Source organism: Ictalurus punctatus, chromosome 26 (genome assembly GCF_001660625.3).
Source record: "Ictalurus punctatus breed USDA103 chromosome 26, Coco_2.0, whole genome shotgun sequence".
NCBI lineage: Eukaryota > Metazoa > Chordata > Actinopteri > Siluriformes > Ictaluridae > Ictalurus > Ictalurus punctatus.
In genome coordinates this window covers 3,342,501-3,364,578 of record NC_030441.2, presented here as the reverse complement: position 1 = coordinate 3,364,578, position 22,078 = coordinate 3,342,501, and the positions used below count along the sequence as shown (strand labels likewise).

Genomic DNA, 22,078 nt, shown 5'->3' with positions numbered 1-22,078 from the left:
TTTTTTTTTTTTTTTTGTGTGTGTGTGTGTGTGTGTGTGTGTGTGTGTGTGTGTGTGTGTGTGTGTGTGTGTGTGTGTGTGTGTGTGTGTGTGTGTTTGAAAGCTGCTCCAGCTCAGTGGCTCTCATCTAAAGATCAATGAGCTCCTGCTCCAGTTGCTGGGATTTCATCTCCTCCTTCTTAAAACACATCTGAAAGCCTTTAAAGACAGATAATGGCTTTTCTTGCACCTCACAGTCCTTTGCACATGCAGATTCTCCTCATTGAATGAGCTATGCCCTATGCGATGTTGTTGTTGCTGTTGCTGTTGTTGTTGTTGTTGTGCTTCTTCTTCTTCTTCTTCTTCTTCTTCTTCTTCTTCTTCTTCTTCTTCATCTTCTTCTTGTTCTTAGGTTTATTGGCAGTTGGCAAACCAGCTTTGGTGCATTACTACCACCAAATGGATAGGAGTGTGGAACACTGAAAGGAGGTTAAAACAACAAAACAAAGGTAAAAACTCATTTAAAAACATATAATAAAATGAAGTGTCAAGAGAAATGGGACTGAGAAGTCAGAGGAAGGCAATTCTATTACTATATAACAGTATTGAAAAGCAAGTTAATACAGAGAGGATAGTCTATAATAAACAAAAAGAGGATACAATTAGTACTCATCTTAGAATAGAGTGTTCAGGTCTAAATCAGTCAATAATTATAGGAAAACATATGTATATACATATACAGTATCTCACAAAAGTGAGTACACCCGTCACATTTTTGTAAATATTTGATTATATCTTTTCATGTGACAACACTGAAGAAATGAACCTTTGCTACAATGTAAAGTAGTGAGTGTACAGCTTGTGTAACAGTGTAAATTTGTTGTCCTCTCAAAATAACTCAACACACAGCCATTAATGTCTAAACCGCTGGCAACAAAAGTGAGTACACCCCTAAGTGAAAATGTCCAAATTGGGTCCAATTAGCCATTTTCCCTCCCAGCTGTCATGTGACTTGTTAGTGTTACAAGGTCTCAGGTGTGAATGAAGAGCAGATAATAAATAATCAAATATTTACGAAAATGTGAGGGGTGAGATAAAATGTCACTTTTGTGAGATACTGTATATATGTACACATATATAATCTCTATATATTTTAATATATTTATATTTATTTAAAACAAAGAAGAAAAAAATCCTGCAGTTTATTTTTATTATTACTATTTGCAATTAACATATAAGGTGTTATCAATCATGGCGGTACCTTCAGTGTAGTTAAATTGTCTTTGTTTTTTTTTAGCTACTTACATTTTAAATAATTTTCTTAACACTGTCCAAGATATTGTCCAACCACATCATATCAGAAGAAAACCATATCTTCTGATAGAACCATATGAGAAGAAAAAGAATAGATACCACACTCAGGATCATTTAGCATTTGCTACACACTTCTGTAATCTAGAACACATGTTCATCAAAATGATCAATATTCTTCCAAAGAGTGGGTTAATCTAATCTATTTCTTTTTATTTTTAATTCAGATGATTGTTCACATGTTCAAATGCACCTTTTTTTCCCTATATTTGATCATATATTACTCATAATCACATGAGAATCATATACGATTTCTCATAAGGGAATTTCCTATTACCAATTTCAGAATTATAATCCGTGCCTTAGAGTGCATTACGAGGTACATATACATTTTGCACGTTCTTGTTCCTTAGATTTAGAACTAGATTTTATCCAAATATGGAATTACAGTGTTCAGAAGTCTGTACAGAGTCAGACTCTAAGGGATCAAATGGGGCACCTGACAGACCTTCCAGGGACACTGAAAAGGAATGACCGCCCATCACTTGCTATGGTGAACATAGGGTTGGGGATCTAAATGTATGTCCAGATATCTTTGAAAATGCGTTGTGACATAGTCAGATGTTAAAAGCACTAAATAACACTGAATTGAGACTGAGATGGAAAGATGAGTGGTTGGTCATGTTATTTGTTTCAACAGCTGTATCTTTATAATTTGTATCAGGAGAAATAAGTTGTTATTTCAGGTGTTAACTCTGAGTTTAGCTTAGCGATAGCTCAGTTGTACCAACAATTGAGATGCCAATTAAATGCAATTAAAAGTCCTTTGTCGCTCTCCCCCCGCCCCATTCCCTTCACACCCAAATACCCACCATAACCGTTGTAGTCTTTCAAATTTTGTGTCCAGCTACAAGATCTGGAGTGGGTTTTCCCAGCAGATGTTTCAGTGGTTACATTTTTAATTCTTTACCATTAATCGTGCAGGTATAGTGACACGAATTGCACCCGAGCTCAAGATGAAGAGGAGCAGACAGGAAGACATCTAGCAAGATACTGGAAAGATCAAGTACAAGGATTATGAGGAAGAGGTTAAAGATTCAGCAGTTGTGGAGAAAATGAGTCATGAGTCAGAAAAGGAGAGAACCCCTGTTGTGCATTTTATTATATAAAGACTGACCTGTTGGATAAAGGCACAGAGTATACGGTGGTGTCCATCATCAACAATGAGATCATTTACTTCAATAATGGCTACATGATCATCAGGCGCAGGGGACAGCAGGAGACCAAGGACAGCGTATCTCTGTATGAAGATACTGAGATGGAAAATGATTTCTTTGAAGATCATCCACATTTCAAATTCACGTCTTTAAGCAAATTCCTTGAGGACTTTAAAGGTGCAGTATGTAGAATTTCACTTTTAATATATAGGTTAGGGTTAGCCAAGACAAGGGGTCATAATGATCATTAATCCAGGAAAATAACTAAACTGATTGAAATGAGTGTAAAATGGCCATGGTTTCCCATTGAAGCTAAGCAGGGTTGAGCCTGCCAAGTACCTGGATGGGAGACTTTATGGGGAAAACTAAGATTGCTGCTGGAAGTGGTGTTAGTACGGTCAGCAGGGGGTGCTCACCCTGTGGTCTGTGTGGGGTATAATGTCAGAGTCACTATACTGTAGAAACAGCACTGTCTTTGATATGTTGAGACATTAAACCGAAGTTCTGACTCTCTGTGGTCATTAAAAATGCCAGGACACTTAATGTAAAAGAGTCGAGGTATAACCCTGGCATCCTGGTGAAATTCCCCACTGGCCTTTCTCTATCATGCCCCCCTAATAATCCCCAGCCCTGAATTGGCTACATCACTCTCTCTTCTCCACTAATAGCTGGTGTGGGGTGGGTGTTCTGGTGCACTGTGGCTGCCGTCGCATCCATCTCAAATATAACAAATCCAGATGAAGTTGGCTTCAATGTCAATTGAAAATTCCATTAGTGCCAATACAATGCTGGATTATTATTTAGCAAATCTAATAGCTGGTGTGTGGTGGGTGTTCTGGCGCACTATGGCTGCCATTGCATCATCCCGGTGGATTCTGCACACTAGTGGTGATTCTTAAAGACGTGCATCATCCCGGTGGAGTCCGCACACTAGTGGTGATTGAGGAGACCCCCCCATACTATGTAAAGCACAGTTTAAACTGTACAGTTTGGTTGGTATTTTTCACAGAACACTGTATGATGAAGGAAAATTCACCATTCCCAACCTGACTGAGAAACTCATGCTTGAACTCATCCTTCACATTGAGGGAAAGATAGTTCTTTACTGAAGTCTCCAGATTGTGTGGTACACAAATGTCCTTGCTGGCAGTAAAATCCCTATGCGTAGTAAACTGTGCTAGTAGTGTAATGTGGCTGTGTGTGGCTGTGTGTGGATGACTGAGGAGCAAATCCAGATGATGCCTCCTGCAGAACCAGAACAAAGGATCTACTTCCTGAATGACACGAGCTGTACGCAAAAATGAAGCAAATCCCAACAATGAGGTTCCTCAAAATTTTATTTAACATGGCCGTAGAAAGTAATTTATCTTTATTTAACAGGCACACCTAGCCTAGTGTATCCTGGTAACCTTTATATCCAGAGTTTTCCCTGGGTAAAAATTTGTCTGCTGCACTACCTATACTATAAACTCAATATATTGCTGCAAAAATGACCTACTCTCTCTTTAAACAGACCACACAAAATGATTGGCATTTCCCGTTAACATTTCTTAAACTAGAATAAAGTTTACAGCAAGAAAAATTAAATGTTTGGGAAGAAACACAGATGAAACGGAAACAAAAAATGTTCTAGCTAATTTGTTCTTACTTGAAAACCTTTAATGCCCTCATCCTTTTCCTAGCTTTTGGTCGTCTCTGTTCCTCCTCTGGCACCACTTCATTTTTCTCACTTTCTTCAGGGAACAATTCTGTTTCAGTTTACATCTGTTTTAACTGTGTGTTATAACATTTGAAGCCTTCTGACTAGTGTTGTCATTGAGCTATGGTGTAAAGACATTTTTGCTGGACCACGAACACCAAATGAAAATATACTGTATAATAAACATGAAGCAAAGCTCTTGCACAATAATCATGCATGATGGATAACTGCGTTCTAAATCACACGCTGCTATGAAACCCTAATTTAAAGGCGTAAGTTCCTACTTAGATTATTCTAGATAAAGAAGGTACCAATTGAACATTCCATTAGCAACAATTAGTGGCAATAAAATAATGAATTATTATTTAGTAAACCTGTAAATTGCGATCGCAAATTAGGACGTTAAGCTTGAGCGTTAGGCCTGTTGTTCAATCGGAATCATGTCGAGATCATATGCCTGGCTATCCAGGTAACGCTCCAATATATATATATATATATATATATATATATATATATATATAAATGCAACCATGCTGACTTTACAGCTACCCACTAACAGCAACACCTGAAACAAGGAGGTATTTATATGGATAAATTATATATTGATGGAAAATTACCCTTTAAAATGTAATGACTTTTTCCTGAAATATTCTCTATTTAAGACATATCTTACCCCTTCCTATCCCACCTTATATATATATACATATGTGTCTGCACACACACACAGCCACTAAGTAGCAACAATACAAATACTTAAATACCCTGGAATGTCTTTGGTATCTAGTCTTTGGTTAAAAATGTCCTATGCCCTTTCCTTGAATCCACAATTCTAAGGTCAATTCAGCACAGTTATTGACCCACCTTTGAACTAGGGATATCTCAAGAGGTTTTCTGTATTGACTTTGACTTGTCTTGGCCTTATCTGCATTTGTACTTGTATTTGCATCAGTCTCGCTAAACATGGTCTGGATCCCAGGTGATTCGTTGGCGCTTTGCATGACAGGTGAAGCCACCTGGTGCATCAGTTTTACTTTTCCACGTAACTCAGACACATAGCTGTGTTAAAGCGCACACTTAAAAATCGAACTTGTTATTAATTGTTGATCGACTTACTTTGCAGAGTTTCTCAGCTGTCAGAGATGAGCCTGAGTGAGCAGTATGAGAAAAAGGTGCGTCCATACATCGACCTGATCGACTCTCTGCGCGCACTCGGTCTGGAGAAGGATATCGCGCTTCCAGCCATCACCGTGATCGGAGACCAGAGCTCGGGGAAGAGCTCGGTGCTGGAGGCGCTGTCCGGAGTCACTCTGCCCCGCGGGAGTGGTGAGACACCATGGGTTAACTTATTAATCATATGGGTTTTTACAAAAACATAAAATAAACAAAAAAAGAATGATTATTATTATTATTATTATTATTATTATTATTATTATTATTATTATTATTATTATTTTACATTTTTTATCCGATTATAATTATTAGTTTCATTTCTTTTGTGAAACTGCATGCAAAGGGCATTCGAGTGCACTCATTTTACTGTTGCTCAAGATTAAATAACTTTAAATTAACATAAATAACTAAAACAAATTGATTTTTAAAAAAGCACTGATAATTTCCCTTTTTGTCTAAATAAAAAAAAGTCAAATAATATTATAATTACACCCAACTTTTACCTGTAATGATGTTCAACTCTAATGTAATAATAATTTTATTAAAGTTATATTATTTAATAGAATGTGAAATATGTATGACATGTTATACTGCAAGTGGACTTTGCGTTGCATTTGAAATTTGCCAGACATTGTACATTCACGTATCCGACAACGAGGTAACATGCGATCTGAATTTTCGTTTTTGCTTGAATTCTGTCGCAATTTACGTGTCCACAGGTATGAAACACAACTGCAAATCCAATTTGCGATTACTTTTGAAAATTGTCCACACAATAATTCCATATCTATGGAATTTACAAACCCAATCAAACCTAATTTACATACAATAGTGCACATGCTCACAGGACCGATCGGACCACCTCAGGGACATCAACAGAGTCTTAACGGAGCCAAAACGTTAATACGGATAAAGCTACGTTCACGTACGTGAAATTAGAATTTCAGGTTTAATCTAATTCGAACGCCCTTATTCATGTTCATTTTATTTTCACTCTCATAGCAAGTATCACTATCGAGTATTATGTCCACAGTTATGTTAGCCTAATGTAATGTTCATTACCAATAGAAACTTAATAGTCAACAGTAACATATGTAATAATGTATGTAATAATAACATATGTAATGATTGTAAAGTCTTTATATTTAACATTATTTATACTGAATCTTACAGAACACACAGTAAGTCGCTATGTGAATGTATCAGAACAGCTTCAAATGTTTAAAAAAATAATAACATGTCCGAGAGAAGAGCATTCGACCTTTATTTATTTATTTATTTATTTTTTACGTTTGAATTCTCTGCCGTTAATCACGCAGGTATCGTGACACGATGTCCACTCGAGCTCAAGATGAAGAAGAGCAGACAGAAGGACTTCTGGCATGGAAAGATCAAGTACAAGGACATTGAGAGAGACATTACAGATCCAGCAGATGTGGAGAGATCGATTAGACAAGGTAACGATGTTGTGCTACACTGTTATATTATTTGTTATTCAATTGCGAATCTGTTTTTAGAGGATTTAAACCTAACATGGTGAACAAATTATATTATTGAATTCAGGCAATTTTACTGGGGTTATCTCATACAGTGTAGCAAGTAATAATCTGGAAAGACCTTTGTAATATCACAGTCTAAAAGTGGATTTAAAGAGAAGCAAATTATTAAATGAATCACATGTTATTGAATCATACGTAAATGAATCACATGAAAATGAATCATATGAAAATTAATAAATAAATTAAAGACAACGATGATGTGAATCATAGTCGTACAGCTCTATAAATAAATTATTTTCAAGTCTCTGACATTTTAGACACAGTATGGCCAAATATTTGGTTTGTTTTCACTCCATCAGTGAATGTCATGCTGTCAAATCTTGGGATATTTATTTATTATTATTATAATTATTATAATTATTAATAACCTTGCAAAAAAAGCAAGCAAATTTCAATGAGTACTTACCCAAGTCCTAAGCAGACTAATGTTGAATACAAGCTAGATTTGCTACTTTTTTGACTTGTAATGAAAAAGTCCTCTCTAATGCTGAAGAGGAGGTAAAAGCTATAGTCTGTAAAATTATTAAATAAAACTGTGCGAGGGTGCACGGTGGCTTAGTGGTTAGCATGTTCACCTCATACCTCCAGGGTTGGGGGTTCGAATTCCCACCATGGCCCTGTGTGTGCGGAGTTTGCATGTTCTCCTCATGCTGCAGGGGTTTCCTCCAGGTAGTGTATGAATTGGTGTGTGTGAGTGTGCTGTGCAATGGATAGGCACCCTGTTCAGGGTGTACCACACCTTGTGCCTGATGCTCCCTGGTATAGGCTCAAGGTTTCTTCATGACCGAGAAAAGGATAAAGTGGTGTAGAAGATTAATGGATGGATTCTTACTGTCTCATGTGCATGTTCTTCTTTTAGCTCAGAATGAATTAGCTGGAGCCTTGGGCATGAGCGACGAGCTCATCAGCCTGGAGGTGACATCGACCAATGCTCCTGACCTCACGTTCATCGATCTGCCTGGTATTGTTCATGATCCAGTCGAAGGCCAACTGGAGGACATTGGAGAACAGGTCAATAAGTACTTTTAAAGATTATTTAAGTGGATCGTATTTGTTATATACTATTATGTGGTATGTGGTTATGTGGTATACTGATTAAATATGACATTGTAAACTCTGATAAAATGTCAAATAAAGCTTTTTGAAATGTATCAGCGCATGTCTGGCTTTCTTTCAGATTAAGAGCCTGATCAAAAAGTTCATCACAAAGCAAGACACCATTATCCTGGTGGTGGTGCCGTGTAACGTGGACATCAAAACTACTGAAACACTGAAGATGGCTCAGAAAATCAATCAAACTTGTGAAAGAACCCTCGGTCGGTATTTTTAATATATAGTGAATTGCAAAACTTGTGACTGTAACATTTCTCTTCGCTTTGAAGGGAAAAGTATAGCGATTTTATTCCCCTGCGCATATGTCAACGCACATGGTTATGTACAGCTCTGTGCAGCTCAGCTCTCACTCTCGTGTAGCTCTAGTCTCGCCCCTCTTTATCCTTGCCACTGCTCACTGAACAGAACAAATTTCGCACAGGTCTGGATCTTTACCGCTCACCTTCCGCAGCTCTGCTTTCCATTCCTCTCAACCATGCCCAACACTTCCACAGTGATTCTTTAACACGTGCACAAGATGGCTTCCAAAAACATTTTGCATGTGTGTTCATAACAGGCATTCTAACGAAGCCCGACCTGGTGGACAAAGGCAAGGAGGATGAGGTGGTGTCCGTCATCAACAACAAAATCATTTACCTCACTAAAGGCTACATGGTCGTCAGGTGCCGAGGACAGCAGGAGGTCGTGGACCGCATCTCTCTGTACGAAGCCATCAAGAAGGAGAAGGACTTCTTTATAGAACACCCACATTTCAGGTAGACATTTTGATGTCAGGGAAGATATGTCTTGAGAATTTTCTGGAAATTGCAGTTTTAAGTCTTTAAAGGTACAGTATGTAGAATTTCAATTTTAATAAAAGAATATTAACCATGTTAGCTAGTACAAGTGGTCCTAATCATATTAATCTACAAAAAAAAATGGATGTTATTCAAAAAAAAAACCAGTGAGATGAATGTAAAAATATGGTTTGCACAGGATGCCGTATAAAGAAGGAAAAGCCACCATTCCCAAGCTGGTTAAGAAACTCACACTCGAACTTGTCCTTCACATCGAGGTAAAGCTAGTTCTTTCCAGAAGCCTGAAGATCGTGTGGTACACAAATGTCCCTGCCCGTAGTAAAATCCTTTCTGGTAGTAAAATGTGACTGTGTGTGTGTGTTTTTGTGTGTGCTTTAGAAATCTCTGCCACAGCTGAAGGAGCAAATCCAGGTGATGTTGGCTGAAACTCAGACTAAACTGGATCGCTATAACTCGGAGCCTCCTACAGATCCAGAACAGTGGATGGACTTCCTGACTGATGTGAGTTGTACACAAAAATGAAATAAAGACTAACAGCAAAGGTCCTGAAATTTGGAAAAATGTCATTTAACACGGCCTTGGAAAGTCATTTCCTGGTTGTTGTTTCCTTGGTTACTAGAATATCCAGAGTTTTTCACCGTGCACTTGATGTACTGCTGCAAATATTACCTACTATACCCAGAGTTTAATTTGAGCAGCTCTGAAATGTATCGCACCTAAAAAGGCGAGAGCCTAAGAGAGCGAGCGGCAGCAGGTCGTTGTTGAAGAAGTTTGGAGATCAGAATGAAAGGAAATCATCTGGGTTATGCATGTAACTCTGTTCCCTGAGAATGGAACGAGACGTTGCGTTTAGCATAACACTGTGGGAGCTCCCCTCGCATGCGACCGGCATCTGAACTTTATGTAAAATCATGCCTATTTATAGGCCTGCCAAGATCAGGTGACATGGCAATTAAGCGCGTCTCGTGAGATAAATATGGCACCTGTGAAACGCGCCATCAGCCTTATTATCTGAAGCGAAGATGCAATTCACAGGCCTGCCCTGGTATGACAAAGCTACACAACATCTCGTTCTCTTCTCAGGGAACAGGGTAACCCAGACGTTCCCTGTCAAAGGGAACTCGAAGTTGCATTTAGCATAACACTATGGGAACGAGAATACCCACTCCGTCACACCCTGCAGCACCACACACATTCTGAAAGGAAACCCTTTGGACAAAGTCTTCGCGGAGGTGACCGCCCTAGTCATAGCGAGATCGTGTGCCTCATAAGCAACAGAGATTGCTTCCACTATCCAATTAGAGATGTGGATAGCCCGTGCGGGACATGTCTGTCACTACCATGGGGTGGCTGTGGCGCGGGTGGTAGAGCGGGTTATCCACTAATCGTAGGGTTGTTGGTTCGGTTCCTGGCCCGGATGACTCCGCATGCCAAAGTGTCCTTGGCATGTGTCATTTGTCCTTGGCAAAGTGTCCTTGGCATTTTATTCTTGCCTTGGGCAAGACACTGAACCCCAAGTTGCTCGATGGCAAGTTAGTGCCTTGTGTGGCAGCTCTGCTGTGTGAATGGGTGAATGAGACACAGTGTTATATAAGTGTGCTGTTTACCATCTTGCACTAAGGAGACACCCCTAGAGTGTGACAAAGGCTACACACCAGGGACACTCAAATTCTCAGAGCATGTAGGCATCGCACTGTGACACTGATTACTCCAAAACCCCCAACTTCCCAGCCACCACTGAATGGTCTCCTGTTAAATAGTTCAAAAAGTTCAAATAGTCTCCCATGGAGACTGGAGGGGATGAAGATCCAGCTTTATCTTGACCAATGTTGATAGGATTGACCCTACGCATGTTGGGGATAGAAACGCCCTCATCATAGTAGAAACCTTAAAACCCCTTGAAAAGTTGTCCACTGCACTGGAGTAAGCATACTTCTCTGAGGTTCAACCTGAGCCCCAAGCTCCCTGGATCATGCTAGAATTAAGTAGTCATCCTGGTAGTTTAGTACACAGATGGCCTGGAGTCACAATGGAGCCAGAGTGACATGCATGCACTTCGTGAAGGTGCGACGGGATAAAGCTAGTGATATTTCTATGTGGAAATATGCACCTTTTAGATCTATCATCAAAACCTGTCCTCAAACTGAATCTGTGGAACGATAAGTTTGGGCGTCAGCATCTTGAACCTGTATGTCCGAAGAGTACAGTTCAGTTCAGTTATTGTCTGCAGTGACCCACATGCAAGACTACTACTGCATAGGCCTTGCCCACCAATGCCACGGTCGCCTTACACAGTGGCTTGGATGGCAACACCGGCTGACGTTGAGCTGAAATCAGAAGATGTTCATAAACGAACTACAAAGGAGCAGGGGTCTCCAATGTTATCTGCAAAGGGCCGGTGTGGGTACAGGTTTATATTCCAACCAAGCAGGAGCCACACTTCACTAAAACGGTACCGTATTACACTGAGCACATTTGAGTTTTTGTTCTTTTTTTAAAAATCTATCTGAATACAGGCCTTTGTTTGTTTATTAGAAAATAACAGCATTCACTCAAGACGCCATCAACCTAACAATTGGAGAGGAGATGAAGAGCGTGCCACATGTCAACATCTTCTCCAGGCTGAGGAGAGAGTTTAATGAGTGGAACACGGATCTAGACGAATCAGGACAGACATGTGAGTGACATGCGGTGTGATGATATATCTCTGTGTCTGTATATCAAGGGCGTTACAGATGTTGGGTACATGAAATATTGGAATAAAAAAAATGTGTATGACTTTGCACATTTGAAAACCTGAAGCTAGTCAGCAATGTAAGAAACTGTACATGTACATATTTCATAAGTCATAAGTGAAGAATAATGAATCTTCTGTTAAAAGTCTGTTAAAAGTGTTCTTGTACAGTATGAGTGTCCACTCTTATTTTACAAAGACATGAGTGGGGATGGGATGTAGGATGAACCACATTGAAGGTTATGCCATTTACCTTTACCCTGAACCTTTACTTTAATGGGGGAGGGGATTTTCAGTTAACCAAGGAATTGAGAAGAGACTAAAGGAGTATGAAAAAAGCTACAGAGGCAGAGAACTCCCAGGATTCATCAACTACAAGACCTTTGAGATTATACTGAAGGACCAGATCAAACAGCTGGAGAAACCTGCCATCAGGAGAATGAAGGAAATCTCAGGTATATGGCATATATGAACTCGTATATGAATATCTGAATAAATGTATGGAGCAGTTTCGCAGGCTTTTCTGTCTCTGCATGTAAGGTAATAAATAATGGGAAAACATCATGACTTACTACTACTACATCATATTTCCACAGATTCTACATAAATTTCTCTTCCATATACTGGCTTGCCTTTTGTGTGTACCGAGATTTATTTATGTATTTATTTATTTTAGATTTCATTACGAACAAGTTCATCAAGCTGGCTCAATCCAACTTTCGGGACTTCCCGAATCTCCTCAAAATGACAAAAGTAGGTCCTCATATGTACACAAACTTTACAGACACGTTTAAACTGCCTACATTTGCTGGACCATGAACACTAAATGACAATATATGATAAACATGAACCGAAAGGTCTAGGACAAGAAGCATCCTGTCAGGGAATATCATGTTCAAGCATGTCATGGTGAGATGGTCCTTTGTTCTTCCAGACCAAGATCGAGAACATAAAGCAGCTGAAGGAGTCCGAGGCTGAATTGATGCTGAAGACTCAGTTTAAGATGGAGCTGATGATCTATACTCAGGATAGTTTCTACACTAACACCCTGAACATGCAGAATCGCACGGAGGAAGAAGAGAGACAATCTCATGGTGTGGCTCGCCGTCCTTCCAATAGTTTGTACAATTACTTAGACATTAAAGCCACCCTGGAGGAACTGGCGCACCACCTCAACTCTTACTACAGCGTAAGTGGTTATTATCAGCCGTTCATTTCCTGATATTTCTGATTATTTGCAATGTTATCATGTTCAACAACAGTAAGAGGGCATAACCATGATGGATGCTCTCTGAAACCCTCAATTAAAGGTGTAGTACCTGCTTTTATTCATGAAAAGATTATTCTAATTCATGCACATATAATGTGAACACTCCTTTAGCCATAGCACACCCACTTATTCCTGGGTATGGACTTTGTTGAGAGGAATTGGAGTTCTCTTGGCATTTGCCCTTGGCGATGGCTTTTCTCACATACACATTCATTGCAGCACAATGAAATTGTTTTCTTTGCATATGCCAGGTTGTTAGGAATCTAGGACCAGACATGAGCAGATAGCGGCTTAAGGGCTTTGCTCAAGGGCCCAACAGTGTTAGCTTGGCAGCGCTCAAATATTATTTGAGACAGACTCTATTGCCTGTTGCTTTCTTTAGCCTTATTGCTTCAGTTCAAAAAATTAAATGTCAAACACAACCTGCATGCCTTATCTTGACTGACTCTGTTTGGGGTAAATTTTTCTAAATTGAATGTGTTTAGATTGCGAGTAAGCGTCTGGCTGACCAGGTGCCGCTGGTGATCAAGTACATGGTGCTTCAGGAGTCAGCGGCGCAGCTGCAGAGAGAAATGCTACAGCTCATAAAGAAGTATACCATTAATGATCTGTTGGATGAAGATTATGTCATCAACAACGACCTAAAAAGCCGCCAGAAACATCTGAAGGAGGTCCTCGTCAAACTGGTCTTGCTTTAAATTTAAAATTTATAGTCAATTGTGGTTTAGGGAAAAATGTATAACTTTCGATCACTTTAGGAAATGCAGATAGTAATGATAATAATAATTGATATATTTACTTTTAGATGATTAGTTCATATAGCTACTTAAAATCTTTGTTTTTTGTTTGTTGCACAATATTTAAAGAAACGTAATCAAAATATTTGTTAATGTGATTTCTTACTCTGCCGTGTCGAGGCTGTGACAAAATTATCCTAGATATAGTTATTTTTGTTTTGGGACTGTTTTCTGCTTCTTATGCTTGCTGTGAGAATAATTTTATTATTTCTTTTTCACTCGGACTGATAATGATTAATTAGGAATAAACATTCAAATAAACCTAGTTTGGACATCATTGGAAGTTTTACTTGTTTTTCTTCTTGATACCATACATATTATGGTCTAAGGGTGGTGATATATTAAACATACCATGTCAGGATTGTGTATGTGGAGTTTGCATGTTCTCCCCGTGCTTCGAGAGTTTCCTCCGGGTACTACAGCATCCTCGTCTAGACGAAAGACATGCACTGTAGGCTGATTGCCATCTCTAAAATATGTGTCCATAGTATGTCGATGTGTGTTGCAACCCCATCCAAAGTGTCCCCTTCCTTGTGCCCAAAGTCCACTGGGATATGCTCCAGGCTCCCTGCAAGCCCATCTTTGCTATACTTGGTGTCATATTATGTCACAATAAAACTCTACAGAATTGACAATGAAGCATGATCAGAGATCAAACATTACAGTAAAGTAAATGTTGCCTGAAAATGAAAAAGTCCTTTATATAGCCTACACTAACTACCTCAATATTATATTTATTATATATTCTTATTTGCATGCTTTGTGCCCATTAGCTTGATTTCAATTTTATGATCAATTTAATACTCACTGATTCCACTAACGTTCAATTAAACACAATCAACGGCCAACAGCGCCATCTAGTGTTTAATAGAGCCAGTGATTTTTGTGTAATATGTTCAACAGTAATCATTTATCAGCTCAGTGACTCTCCTTTGAAGATCAGTGATCTCCTACTCCAGTTGCTGGGATTTCATCTCCTCCTCTTTAAAATACATCTGAAAGCTTTTAAAGGCAGATAATGGCTTTTCTTGAGCTTCACGGTCCTCTGCACGTGCAGATTCTTATCATTGAATGCTATGAGATGTTGTTGTTGTTCTTCTTCTTCTTCTTCCTCCTCTTCCTCTTCTTTTGGTTTTTATGGCGGTTGGCAAACCAGCTTAAGATGCCTTACCGCCACCAACTGGACAGGAGTATGGAGCACCGAAAGGAGGTAAAAACATCCATCCATCCATCCATCTTCTACCACTTACTCCTTTTGAGGGTCGCGGGAGAACCTGGAGCCTATCCCAGGGAGCATTGGGCACAAGGCGGGGTACAGTCCACAATCACATACACACTCATTACGGACACTTTAGACACGCCAATCAGCCTACCATACATGTCTTTGGACTGGGGGAGGAAACCCCGGCAGCACGGGGAGAACATGCAAACCCTGGAGGTGTGAGGGTTTATATCTATCTATCTATCTATCTATATATATATATATATATATATATATATATATATATATATATATATATATATATATATATATATATGATGCATGATTAGTATGCAGTATTCCAGCATGATAACGACCCCAAACACACCTCCAAGAAGACCACTGCCAAGCATGCCTCCAGACCTAAACCCTATTAAGCATCTGTGGGGCATCCTCAAACAGAAGGTGGAGGAGCACAAGGTCTCTAACATCCACCAGCTCCATGATGACATCATGGAGGAGTAGAAGAGGACTCCACTGGCAACCTGTGAAGCTCTGGTGAGCTCCATGTCCAATGCTCAATGTCACATGAAAAGATTTAATCAAATATTTACAAAAATGTGAGAGGTGCACTCACTTTTGTGAGATACAGTATATCCCATGTAAGGTGGGATAAGAAGGGGTAAGATATGTCTTAAATAGAGAATATGTCAGGAAAAAGTCATTACATTTTAAAGGGTAATTTTCCATCAATATATAATTTATCCATATAAATACCTCCTTGTTTCAGGTGTTGCTGTTAGTGGGTAGCTGTAAAGTCAGCATGGTTGCATTTAAAAAAAAAATGTATACCAAATTTCCTTTATTTTATTAAACTGCTTTGGGAGCATTACCTGGATAGCCAGGCATATGATCTCAACATGATTCCGATTGAACAGCAGGCCTAATGCTAAAGCTTAACGTCCTAATTTGTGATCGCAATTTACAGGTTTGTTAAATAATAATTCATCATTTTATTCTCACTAACTGTTGCTAATGGAATGTTCAGTTGATACATTCTTTATCTAGAATAATCCGCCAAAAATCAAAGTATGTACTTATGCACAAAATTAAAACAGATGTAAAATAAATCAGAATTGTTCCCTGCTCTACAGCATTTTTCATTAAGAAAATGAGAAAAATTAAGTAGCGCCAGAGGAGGAATAAAGACGGCCAGAAGCTAGGAAAGGGATTGTTTTTGTACACTTACAGATCATATTTGGGTAATATTTGGTTAAAAGTGGTGAGTGTCTACTCACTCACTACAAAGTACTCACTGATTAAACATGCTACATAATGCTGGGAAAATGCCACGAATGAGAAGTTTTATAGCATATAATGTGTAGTTTTTTTTTGTGTTTTTTTTTTTTTCCATTGTCAGTGGTATGTTAAAGGTGCAATGGACAATTTTTTCCCCTTACTAATATTGTGAGTAAGATGGAAAATATGAAGAATGTGATGACACACACACACACACACACACACACACACACACACACACACACACACACACACACACACACACACAATGGTTTAAGCTGTGACTTTTTCATTTTCTGGCAACATTTACTTTGTGTAAGGTTTGATCTCTGATCATGCTTCATTGTCACTTCTGTAGAGCTTTATTGTGACATAATATGACACCAAGTATAGCAAAGATGGGCTTGCAGGGAGCCTGGAGCATATCCCAGTGGACTTTGGGCACAAGGAAGGGGACACTTTGGATGGGGTTGCAACACACATCGACATACTATGGACACATATTTTAGAGATAGCAATCAGCCTACAGTGCATGTCTTTCGTCTAGACGAGGATGCTGTAGTACCCGGAGGAAACTCTCGAAGCACGGGGAGAACATGCAAACTCCACGTACACAATCCTGACATGGTATGTTTAATATATAACCACCCTTAGAGCATAATGTGTGTGGGATTAAGACAGAAAAACAAGTAAAACTTCCAATGATGTCCAAACTAGATTTTATGAAAGTTTATTCCTAATTAATCATTATCAATCCAAGTGAAAAAGAAATAATAAAATCATTCTCCCAGCAAGTATAAGAAGCAGAAAACAGTCCCAAAACAAAAAAAAGTACATCTAGGATAATTTTGTCACAGACTCAACACAGCAGAGTAAGAAATCACATTAACAGATATTTTGATTACGTTTCATTAAATACGTTTCAATAAAATTAGAAATTTAAAGCAAGACCAGTTTGACAAGGGCCTCCTTCAGACGTTTCTGGGAGCTTTCTAGGTTGTTGCGTTTGATGTTGATCTCATAATCTTCTTCCAAAAGATCATTAATGTTATAGTTCTTTATGAGCTGTCGCATTTCTCTCTGCAGCTGCGCCGCTGACTCCTGAAGCACCTTGTACTTGATCACCAGCGGCACCTGGTCAGCCAGACGCTTACTGGCAATCTAAACACATATTCAATTAAGAAAAATTTACCCCAAACAGAGTCAGTCAAGATAAGGCATGCATGTTGTGTTTGACATTTAATTTTTTGAACTGGAGCGATAAGGCTAAAGAAAGCAACAAGTAATAGAAGTCTGTTTCAAATAATATTGTAGTCAAGACTGTCCAATTCCAAGACCAGGGCCAGCCGAGGTTGAGTCATGACAGAGTTTTTAGGGGGAGGATCAGTAGTCCAGGCCAAGCCAAGATTGAGTTCAAAAGAATGGAAAGCCACGCCAATTCGAGACTGAAAACCATCAATTCCTTTTCGAGGCCACGTCTTAACTTCAACTAGTCGGCTTCATTTGCGCATTGCGCCAGTGATTAGGCTGTTTTTTAAAATAAGGTATTACTTAGCTCAACGGTTAAGGCTCTGGGTTATTGATCAGAAAGCCAAGGGTTCAATCCCCAGCGCTGTCAAGCTGCTACTGTTGGGCCCTTGAGCAAGCCCCTTAAGAACCTATCTGCTCATGTCTGGTCCTAGCTTCCTAACAACCTGGCATATGCAAAGAAAAGAATTTCATTGTGCTGCAATGTATGTGTATGTGAGAAAACCCATCTTCTAAGTCTAAGGCAAATGCCAAGAGAACTCCAACTCCTCTCAAAAAAGGTGTGTTATGGCTAAAGGAGTGTTCACGTTATCTGTTCGTTAACTAGAATAATCTGTCAAAAATCAAAGCAGGTACTACGCCTTTAAATGAGGAGTAGTCAGAGTAGTATCCATCATGGTTATGCCCTCTTACTGTGGTTGAACATGTTAACATTGCAAATAATCAGAAAAATCATCAGTAACACCAGGAAATGAATGGTTGATAATAACCACTTACGCTGTAGTAAGACTTGAGGTGGTGGGTCAGTTCCTCCAGGGCATCTTCAGTGTCTGAGTAATTGTACAAACTATTGCAAGGAGGGTGAGCCACACCATGAGATTGTCTCTCTTCTTCTTCCTCCGTGCGATTCCGCATGTTCAGGGTGTCAGTGTAGACACTATCCTGAGTATAGATCATCAGCTCCATCTTAAACTGAGTCTTCAGCATCGTTTCAGCCTCGGACTCCTTCAGCTGCTTTATGTTCTCGATCTTGGTCTGGAGGAACAAAGGACCATCTCACCATGACATGCTTGAACATGATATTCCCTGACAGCATGGTGGTTATTGTTCTTGACCAGCGATTCTCAACCTTTTGTAACTAAAGCCCCCCCAAGCCTTCCTTATCATGTGGCACCGTATTTATATACAGTATATATATATATATATATATATATATATATATATATATATATATATATATATATATATATATATATATATATATATATATATAGTATATATATGTGTGTATTTTTGATAGATAGATAGACTTTTTTGGGGGGGGGGTTTAAAATATTTGTTTTATATTATTAGTGGTTTTATAGTTTTTATAAAAGCTTACATGATTTTAAAAAAATAACTTTTATGACTTTTGTAAAAGTATATAACAGACAGATATGGAACATGAATGATCAAAAATGTTTCTGAACACTATAACTACTCTGAACAAGAGAACTAGGTTGTAATAATGTGGACTATTTTACATGTAAAACATGTTGCCTTCCCTTCGTCTAAAAACATTCACATAAGAATTAAGTAAATGTGGAGGAAGGGCGTGTCTTGTTATCCATGACATTTTGAAATCTCCAGCTCTCAGCCCCTCACTGAACAGAGCAGACACAGAGAGAGAGGTGCGAGTGCAGTGTGAAAGCAGGACCTCTCACTTGCAGGACCGTACTGCTGACATTTGAAAAGTTACTAAGGTTTGTCCAAAAAGTCGCTAGGCGCTTTATTATTATTATTATTTTTTTTTCGTTAAAAAAAGCCTCTAAAAGGGTCTGAAAAGTAACTAAGATGGCAACACTGGTCTGCACTAACAGTTAGATAACAGGCAGGCTAAGCTCCGCCTCTCCCTAGCAAAAAGAAAATACAGAAGGAGGGAGAAAGTGGAGTTTGTCCATTTATGCACATTCTATTTGAAAAGCAATAAAACACACAGAGGACCAAATGATGCCATGTCTGTTGATTCTAAAAAAAAATGTAAAAAACATTCCTGCGCCCCTCTTCCAAACTCTCCACGAATACCCCAGGGGGGCACGCCCCCCTGGTTAAGAACCACTGTGCTAGGCCTTTTGGTTCATGTTTATCATATATTGTCATTTAGTGTTCACAGTCCAGCAAATGTAGGCAGAGTTTCAGAGTCTGTAAAGTTTGTTTAAATATGTAAAATGTAAAGAGGACCTACTTTTGTCATTTTGAGGAGATTCGGGAAGTCCAGAAAATTGGATTGAGCCAGCTGGAAGAACTCGTTCCTAATGAAATCTAAAATAAATAAATAAATACATAAGTAAATAAATACATACATAAATCTTGATACACACAAAAGGCAAGCCAGAATATGGAAGAGACATTTATGTAGAATCTGTGGAAATATGATGTAGTAGTAGTAAGTCATGATGTTTTCCCATTATTTATTACCTTACATGCACAGACAGAATACAAAGCCTGCGAAATTGCTCCGTACATTTATCTTCAAATGAGCTCATATATGCAATATACCTGAGATGTCCTTCATTCTCCTGATGGCAGGTTTCTCCAGCTGCTTGATCTTGTCCTTCAGTATAATCTCGAAGGTCTTGTAGTTGATGAATCCTCGGAGTTCTCTGCCTCTGTAGTTTTCTTCATACTCCTTCACTTCCTTCTCAATGCCCTTGTTAACTAAAAATCCCCTCCCCCACCAAAGTAAAGGTTCAGGGTAAAGGTAAACGACACAACCTTCAATGTGGTTCATCCTACATCCCATCCCCACTCATGTCTTTGTAAAATAAGAGTGGACATTCATACTGTACAAGTACACTTTTAACAGACTTATAACAGAAGATGTGGCTTCATTATTCTTCACTTATGACTTAGAAATATCCATCCATCCATCCATCCATCTTCAACCGCTTACTCCTTTTCAGGGTCACGGGGGAACCTGGAGCCTATCCCAGGGAGCATCGGGCACAAGGCGGGGTACACCCTGGACAGGGTGCCAGTACTTATAAATATGTACATGTACAATTTCCTACATCGCTGACTAGCTTCTCACTTTAGAGAAGAATTTTTTTTTTCTTCAGAAAATTCCTATTTAAATTAAACAAAGATTATGTTGAAATACGTAAAGATGCTTGGTGAAAGCTTTTCAAATGTGCAAAGTCATACAGTAGGTAGTACCTGAGGGAATTAAATTCGTAAATTTTTTCATTGCAATATTTCATGTACCCAACCTCTGTAACGCCCTTGATATACAGCATGTCACTCACATGTCTCTGCTGTTTTGTCTAGATCCATCTTCCAGTCATTAAACTGTCTCCTGAGACTGGAGAAGATGTTGACATGTGGCATGCTCTTTGTCTCCTCTCCAATCATTAGGTTGATGGCATCCTGAGTGAATGCTGTTATTTTCTAATAAACAAACAAAGGCCTGTAGTGAGATTGATTTTTTATTTTTTATTTTTTTTAAAGATTAAAAAACGCATTTTAGTGAAGTTTGGCTCCTGCTTGGTTGGAATGAAAACCTGTACCCACACTGGCCCTTTGTGGATAAGATTGGAGACCTGTGCCCTATACTTATTCATTTGCTGTTTTTGCAGTATTAAATATGGGATTACTCTGTAGATCGTTTATGAACGTATCCTGAATTCAGATCAACGTCAGCATTAGCCAGAAGGTTCGTAAAGCTATAATGTAAAATGAAAGCAGATATAATGGAAAACAGAATTGTTTGTCTAGCCACATAAGATATTATGGAGATGACAGTGGTCCTGACCCTTTCTGCTCTCCAGACCTGCCTGATCCATCCTGATGCCCTACGTCTGGATGGAGCTATAATCAACTTGAGTAAACAGTCTGGGGGGGCTGAGGATGATACTGCTTGAAGTAAAAATGAAATGGTTTTGGAACTCAATTCCACATGGACATTCTCGTTGTGGTTGCTGGGACTATGGTTGCTGTGATGTCCTTGGGACTGCAATTACCACATACAGAACTTCACAAGTTGCCACTGGAGGCCTCTTCCACTCCTCCATGATTACATCACGGAGCTGGTGGATGTTAGAGACCTTGTGCTCCTCCACCTTCCATTTGAGGATGCCCCACAGATGCTCAATAGGGTTTAGTCCATCACCTTCACCCTTAGTTTCTTTAACAAGGCAGTGGTCATCTTGGAGGTGTGTTTGTGGTCGTTATCATGCTGGAATACTGCCCTGCGGCCCATTCCCCTAAGGGAGGGGATCATGCTCTGCTTCAGTATGTCACAGTACATGTTGGCATTCATGGTTCCCTCAATGAACTGTAGCTCCCCAGTGGCGGCAGCACTCATGCAGCCCCAGACCATGACACTCCCACCACCATGCTTGACTGTAGGCAAGACACACTTGTCTTTGTACTCCTCACCTGGTTGCCGCTACACACGCTTGACACCATCTGAACCAAATAAGTTTATGTTGATCTCATCAGACCACAGGACATGGTTCCAGTAATCCATGTCCTTAGTCTGCTTGTCTTCAGCAAACTGTTTGTGAGCTTTCTTGTGCATCATCTTTAGAAGAGGCTTCCTTCTGGGAGGACAGCTATGCAGACCAATTTGATGCAGTGTGCGGCATATGGTCTGAGCACTCACAGGCTGACCCCCCACCCCTTCAACCCCTGCAGCAATGCTGGC

General features: G+C 39.3%; 2 protein-coding genes across 4 annotated transcripts in view; one reads left to right on the top strand and one right to left on the bottom strand.

Annotated features, from left to right (window-relative positions):
• The first annotated feature begins 5,233 nt into the window (after positions 1–5,233).
• Positions 5,234–13,923, top strand: LOC108258630 (interferon-induced GTP-binding protein Mx1-like). Of its 2 annotated transcripts, none has more exons than XM_017457389.3 (12): positions 5,234–5,529; positions 6,696–6,833; positions 7,795–7,946; positions 8,113–8,251; positions 8,605–8,803; positions 9,024–9,102; positions 9,224–9,346; positions 11,381–11,522; positions 11,876–12,034; positions 12,256–12,332; positions 12,514–12,768; positions 13,335–13,923. In XM_017457389.3, exons 1-12 carry the CDS (start codon positions 5,346–5,348, stop codon positions 13,545–13,547), a joined length of 1,860 nt encoding a protein of 619 aa, XP_017312878.1. In that variant the 5' UTR covers positions 5,234–5,345; the 3' UTR covers positions 13,548–13,923. The 2 variants fall into 2 exon arrangements, with proteins under 2 accessions (XP_017312878.1, XP_017312879.1); XM_017457390.3 differs by lacking the exon at positions 5,234–5,529 and adding an exon at positions 6,531–6,557.
• Positions 13,924–16,860: 2,937 nt separating this feature from the next.
• LOC108258633 (interferon-induced GTP-binding protein Mx1-like) overlaps positions 16,861–22,078 on the bottom strand; it is a 10,610-nt gene continuing 5,392 nt past the window's right edge. For both annotated transcript variants that reach the window (XM_017457394.3, XM_017457395.3), the window contains exons 8-12: positions 20,679–20,820; positions 19,933–20,091; positions 19,619–19,695; positions 18,172–18,429; positions 16,861–17,307 (exon numbers count right to left, since the gene is read on the bottom strand). In XM_017457394.3, the coding sequence (XP_017312883.1) occupies positions 17,086–17,307; positions 18,172–18,429; positions 19,619–19,695; positions 19,933–20,091; positions 20,679–20,820 (858 nt within the window). In that variant the 3' untranslated portion in view covers positions 16,861–17,085. The remainder of the gene's footprint in view (positions 17,308–18,171; positions 18,430–19,618; positions 19,696–19,932; positions 20,092–20,678; positions 20,821–22,078) is intronic.

Excerpts from the sequence above, each read along its gene's own strand:
- LOC108258630 (XM_017457389.3), top strand. The coding sequence starts at position 5,346 with ATGAGCCTGAGTGAGCAGTATGAGAAAAAGGTGCGTCCATACATCGAC. Across the intron at positions 6,834-7,794 it reads GGAGAGATCGATTAGACAAG|CTCAGAATGAATTAGCTGGA; the intron begins GTAACGATGTTG and ends TTCTTCTTTTAG. Across the intron at positions 9,347-11,380 it reads GGATGGACTTCCTGACTGAT|AAAATAACAGCATTCACTCA; the intron begins GTGAGTTGTACA and ends TTTGTTTATTAG.